Below are 6,238 nucleotides of genomic sequence, written 5' to 3'. Positions count from 1 at the left end.
CACACACACACACACACACACACACACACACACACACACACACACACACGGTCAATGAGAGGCTGAGTGATGAGGGAGGGAGGCAGGTTTAAGGAAACGTAATAAGAGAATTTATTGATCCCTGGAGTCAGAGGCCAGCGCTCAGCGGGCCTGGAGACGGAGGAGATACGTGTGTTGCTAAAGGGCACTTCAGAGAGGTGGACACAGACCGACACAAATGGGCAATTGGACTTTTTTTGGCAGAATTAAATCAGATTTTATACTTTTGCATCATTAGCATTCAAGGGCAAACTTGAGGCGGATAATTAAAGCCAAAAAAGTGTGTCACCAGTAGCTCTAAAAGCCACCGGTAGTGCGTGGTTCTTCACTTCATGCAGTGAACTGTGGGTTTTCAGCTCACTATGGTTCCTCTGCTGTGGAGAGAAATATTTACACAATCCAACCTTACAGAGCTACAAAGATGAGGGAGACCTGTTAAAGTGAGGTTTCCTTCCTAAGCTTTTCTTTCTTGTTGTTACTATTAATTGAATTAATAAAGTTCTCACATAATGAGAGAAAAGGGTACCTGAAAGTTAATTATTGAGGGACATTAAGGCCCGCCATGTCTCCTAACCCGCATTAATCTATAAAGAGTATCATTACTGTCATCACATAATTAAAACAATATCCTCCGCCTGGATTTAATATGCAATTTAAGATCCCCCCCCCCCCACCACCATCGATCATGTGTATGTGTATGTGTGTGTGTGTGTGTGTGTGTGTGTGTGTGTGTGTTTACCTGCATTGGTGTTGGTGGTGTTGGAGCCCTGCAGGAGCACAGTCAGCGTCTCCATCACCAGCCAGGCCAACTGCTTCTGCTCCTCTGCTACGGTGTTGTTTTTACAGTCGGCTGGAGAGAAGAGAGGTTCAGGAGCATGAGACGACATCATCATGACGGCATTAAACCACACGAAGGTGAAGAAAGGCCGATTTTAGACATCATTTTTGGTTTAATCTGTTCAGATTAGTGCATTTCAGGTCAAGGCCTGTAGATTGTTGTTTTTACGGTGTATTCTTCCAAATTTGTCTTTTCTCGTGGTGTCAGTCTTTACTGGATGTTGTTGATTTGACTGAAGATATAAGACTGATTTGTGTATTTGTCCTTTGCACAACCAACTATTAATTCAAATTAAGATAATTCCAACCCGAGTGAATAATGTTAAAGAGCCTTAAACACCTTCAAAAAAGCCTTCAGTGGTGCAGCCCTGTAACAGTCCCCTTAAAACCCCCTCACCTTGGTCATTGTTGTGTGGTTGCTGCTGCGTGGCCGGGTCCTTGAGCAAGGCGGCGTACTTGTGCAGCAGGTTGACCAGCACCTCCAGCAGGCCGACCTCCCGCAGCACGTCGCTGAACACGGCGTCGTGCCTGGAGAGCTTCAGCAGCGTCCGGACGGCCGTGATGCTGCAGGCGTGCGACGTGCTGGACTTCAGCAGCACGCTGACGCTGAACAGCTCTTTGCACGGCACGTAGTTCAGGCTGAACACGACGAACTCCAGCAGCTCAAAGTACTTGGTCTGGGCCTCGGGGAGCTTGGCCACTCGCTCGGCGAACTGCGACAGGGTGTGCTGCGACTCCAGGACGAAGTAGTTGGCCGGCTCGGCGGAGTAGATGTTTCCGATGGCGTCCAGCAGCATGGAGGCCAGGCGGCTGGTTTTAGTCCGCAGGAAGGCATTCTGTAGCACCGAGAAGGCCTGGATGTTACGCACTGTGTGGCCTGGAAGAGGAAAGGCAAAGGTACTTGGTATTATTACAAAACTAATATGCCTCAAATTCAGCATTTTTCTTGGTTTTTGCAACCAGTGAACAGAAGCGAGCATTTTTCAACTGTGGAGGAGTCAATCACAAGTAGCCCCGCCCTAAAGCATCCCCTGCTTTATGGTCTGTTTGACTCTAAATGGACCATAATGTACTAAATGAACATCATGCTGTGTTGAAGAAGACTTGAAACTAGAGATTGAGACCATAAACTCATGTTTACAATGTTTACTGAGGTAATAAATCAAGAGAGAAGTAGAGTCATTTTCTCATAGACTTCTATACAACCAGAGGAGTCGCCCCCTGGTGGACACTAGAGAGAATGCAAGTTCAAGACATGAAGCTTTGGCTTCACTTTTCATAACCGGAGATTGTCGCCTGATAATCACTTCAGATTTTCCTGAATGACTCTAAATACTAAGATAGAGTTTTTAAATAAAGGACTTCTGTCCTTATCCTGAAATCTGATATTTTAAACATCGGAGTTTATCACTCCACAAGACTGGTCTAACTTGCAGTGGAAGCCTTCAACACTATCCTTTATCTTTTTCATACATTATTGTTCTTTAATGGCAAAAGTATGCAGTTTGCTTCGTCAACTTGGTTTTTGAGTAATACAACATTTTGGGAGAAAAACCTTATTTCATGTAAAAATTCCCTTCAGCTCTGTAAAATAAAAGTTTTGTGAAAAAACTGCAGAGAATCACAGAAAATGTTTCAGGTGGTCGAGTGAACTTAACTAAGGATGGAAAGAGAGAAAGTTATCTGTGACCTACACACACAATCTGACCATCTTGGGGGTTGAATATCTAACACATACCACAAACCATGACTCACACACACACACACACACACACACACACACACAAAGTGACACTGACATGTGTCACCACACACACACACACACACACACACACACACACACACACACACACGTTAAGTGAATGTGGTGGGCTAATTAGGCGAGTAAGCGGACCCTCGCACCATGATGGCTTCTGGTAATGACTTTGCACACAGCCGGAGCTGTCATTAGGGGGGTAAACACGAGTCTGTGTGCGCGTGTGGTACAACAGGCAGCAGAGCTCGGCTGTGTGAGGTGTTCTGTGACTGTGTGTGTTGTCGTGAGGGAGCCGAGGTGACAGGCGTCTTAAAGTGTTCAAATCTGACACAAGAAAATATTTCGTCATGTGCGTTTCCCCAAAACAAAGTCAGAGTTAAGCCTAACCAGGCCAAAGAACATTTGTTGGCTTGAAATAAATACGCAGACTAATAAATGAAGGAGTGAAAGTGAAGAGAAGCATTTAATCTTTTGTTTAATTTTATGTCACATTGTATTTTCCCCACTGCCTCTGATTACCATATTATAATATATTAAAGGCCCTCATTAACATAATAATAATGGCATTAAGGCTGCAACTCAGGATTATTTTCTTTATCAGTTAATCGTTCATGTTTATGCCTAAAGGGATTATAGTTCATTGTAATTCTATAAGAACCATTTCCCAAATAAAACTCCACAAAGCAGCGGCAATACTCACAATACACAAAAAAGATTAAAGTTTCAAAAGTGATCCCTCAAATAGGAATAGCTCAATAATTATAATGTCCTACAATGCACTGAAGTTTAAATTGTTTATTTATACAACAAGACGTCAAGATTTTGTTACTGAAGGGGCCAGAATAAAATAAATCCTTTTACATACAATGTATGTCTATTGGTATTGAATTTAACATGCGTTCTGCTTCAATGTAATGTTTCCTCATATTTTTAGATGTTATTTTTGTCATTTATTTAGTTTTATGTATAGACGAACTTTAAAAAACAACAACAAAAAGAGTGAAGGTCTAGAAGGCGACGGGTTCTCTGGAGGCAGGAGTAAACGTTTGGCTCCAGATGATCCTCTGAACCACTAAAGCCTCTCTGGACTCCAAAGAGCCCATTTGTATGCAGGAGGCTTCGGGCGTTCGTCTCAGGCAGTGTGACAGGCGGCATAGTTGCCATGGCGTCTGTCAACAGGTTAAGCCCACTGGAATCAGCCAAGCATCAAAGTCATTTCATGGATTAATGTCTGTGGGGGCGATGCTGAGGTACACATGAAGACTTTTTCTCCAAGTAATTCCTCTCGCTTTAAGGCTTCGGGGCGAAACAAAACCCTGGTTGGTGGGATTGTTTTGGATTTAAGAGGTGAGCCAGTAATCAGAAAATCTCTGGGTGGTTGTGAGAACATCTTTAGTTCCTTTAACAAATACTGTCAACATGTCCCTCAGTCGTTCAGATGATAACAATAAATGCAGGATTTAAGAAGTGAGAGGCATGGTTTATGATCCGACACCTCATCCTTTTCATTTACCCTGTTCTGATTTATCTAGAGATGGTTTCAAACAATGTCAACCAGCAGAATTTATTATTAACCTCTTCCACCCCCGGAGATCTGCACTCTACTAAGCACACTTTCTTAGTTATTTCTGGAACGAAACAACAGATGTCAAGTCTGCTTCAGTACTGGCCAATCAAAAGGACATGACGAGTGCATCAACATCTCTTTAACTCTAAACTCTGCTGCAAAGATAATGAAGGCAGCTGATGAATTACAGGATTAACTAGCCACAGTTGCCACCATGAACGCACCTTTCCCAGAAGGCAGCGGGAGAACAAAGCCGGGCAGCAGGAAGGGGGCTCCGGTGGTCAGTCCAGCGGGCTTCAGCTCCGTCACCCCGTATGTGGTCAGACAGGTGACCAGGTTGACCAGGTCCTTCAGGGCATCTTTCGATTCGTCCTCCTTGGCTTGTTCCAGTCTGGACACAAGACAGAGAAGCTCACATGAATGATCAGAAAACACTGCTCCCATGTCGGAAGACGTTGGCCGTGGGAATGGAGCTCTGAGTCGTACCTGAGCATGAGGTCGCACAGGAAGGCGTAGCCCTGGCACATTCGGAAGTCATCCAGCAGGGTCTGCGACACGTCGCTGGAGTCCTTGAGGAAGCAGGAGAGGCCGGCGAACATCTCCACGATCTCCAGCGGCGACAGGTCGTCCGACTGCTGCATGTTCTGAACACACGTGCCCAGACATTCCTTCTCTGGAGACAGAGCGGGACGAGGGAAAACAGAGTGAGACTGATGAGTGATGGAATGTATGGAAACGACTTTGTAGGAACAACTAGGCTGTGCTCTCTTGTATTCTTTATACTGAAGGGGGAATCGTGAAGAAGCCTGTGGAAAACAAGTGGTATGTGATGTGTCCAACAGACCAATGCTCTTTGACTAAACGGCACATTCAGAACACAATGAATAACATTTAAAGAATAAGCAGATTATTCTCTAGTGACAAAAATCATTGTATTTTTCAAATTGTGCAACCCCTCGAGAGGTTTACAAAGTTTAATCTTAAGTCTCTAACTACACTCCATTTCCTGATTTTGGGCTGGTAACGACATGAACACAGTCTGTCCCGACCACGACTGGACGAGACTTCCTGCACACTGAACATTGGTATTTACCGTGTATGTATTTGACCACGTTGACGCTGAGGCCGTGTCGGGAGATGGTGGTCAGCACCTCCCCCGCGCTCCTCCTCCAGGGCAGGTTGTGGGGGGGGCACCAGGAGGTGATGGCACTGAACAGCAGCTGGAGGTCGTCCTTCTGGGCCAGCTCCTCCGCCGGAGACACAAAGGTGCAGAGCTTCACCAGGATCTGAAGGAGTGGAAATTAATTATTCTTCTTCATCACAAATACAGTGAATCGGTAGCTGTGGCAGTAGCGACAAGAATAGAACATTTTCTATCTGTGGATCTTGTGTAGTCGTTGTCTTTCTACCTGGACGAAGACTTTCTGGAGCAGCACCCTGCGGTCGGCCAGGGGCAGCTCCTGCTGGGTGTGGCCCTGAACCGCCGTCTTCTCCTGGCCGGGCGGTGGTGGCGGCGGAGGCGGCGGTAACGGCTGCGGGGTGGGGCCTGCTGGGGCCTCGGCCATGTGAGGCAGGTCGAAGAACAGGTACAGGCATTTGACCAGCGTGGAGGGCACAGACATGGTCGTCATGCAGTCCACCGTTTTCTGGAGGGGGGGGGGGGGGGGGGACAAAACACATGGTAAATTATAGATATTATACTTTATTATAAATAACCATTCCTTTTCATAGAAGTGCTCAGAAAGACCTACAAAATAACTGAGGGGACCATCATTTTTAAACTATGCAGTATGCAAACCACATGCATCACGATTTAAATGGAAATTATATATTAAATAATTTTCCAGCCTTAACAGCAGAACATCTACTGAAGATGCGTCAGTTCTCAGTTCAAGTTTGGTAAATGGGTATTTTTGTTGCTGTGTTGTGATTCATGGTCGTGTTTCTGTGAGGATAAAAACGACAGGAGTAGCTGTGAGGGCTTCAAGTGGCTATGTGTGTGTGTGTGTGTCTCGTCACGGCGAGGAAAGGAAAACTGA

General features: G+C 45.4%; 1 protein-coding gene across 4 annotated transcripts in view; it reads right to left on the bottom strand.

Annotated features, from left to right (window-relative positions):
* The window catches only part of wdfy3 (WD repeat and FYVE domain containing 3), an 84,104-nt gene that overhangs the window by 54,285 nt on the left and 23,581 nt on the right, over nt 1-6,238 (bottom strand). For all 4 annotated transcript variants that reach the window (XM_031870616.1, XM_031870614.1, XM_031870615.1 and 1 more), the window contains exons 5-10: nt 5,609-5,845; nt 5,293-5,485; nt 4,686-4,872; nt 4,424-4,590; nt 1,274-1,753; nt 779-889 (exon numbers count right to left, since the gene is read on the bottom strand). In XM_031870616.1, coding sequence (XP_031726476.1) covers nt 779-889; nt 1,274-1,753; nt 4,424-4,590; nt 4,686-4,872; nt 5,293-5,485; nt 5,609-5,845 — 1,375 coding nt within the window. The remainder of the gene's footprint in view (nt 1-778; nt 890-1,273; nt 1,754-4,423; nt 4,591-4,685; nt 4,873-5,292; nt 5,486-5,608; nt 5,846-6,238) is intronic.

Source organism: Anarrhichthys ocellatus, unplaced genomic scaffold, assembly GCF_004355925.1.
Source record: "Anarrhichthys ocellatus isolate YVR2014 unplaced genomic scaffold, GSC_Weel_1.0 scaffold53, whole genome shotgun sequence".
Lineage (NCBI taxonomy): Eukaryota > Metazoa > Chordata > Actinopteri > Perciformes > Anarhichadidae > Anarrhichthys > Anarrhichthys ocellatus.
This window is presented reverse-complemented; position numbering and strand designations above follow the sequence as displayed.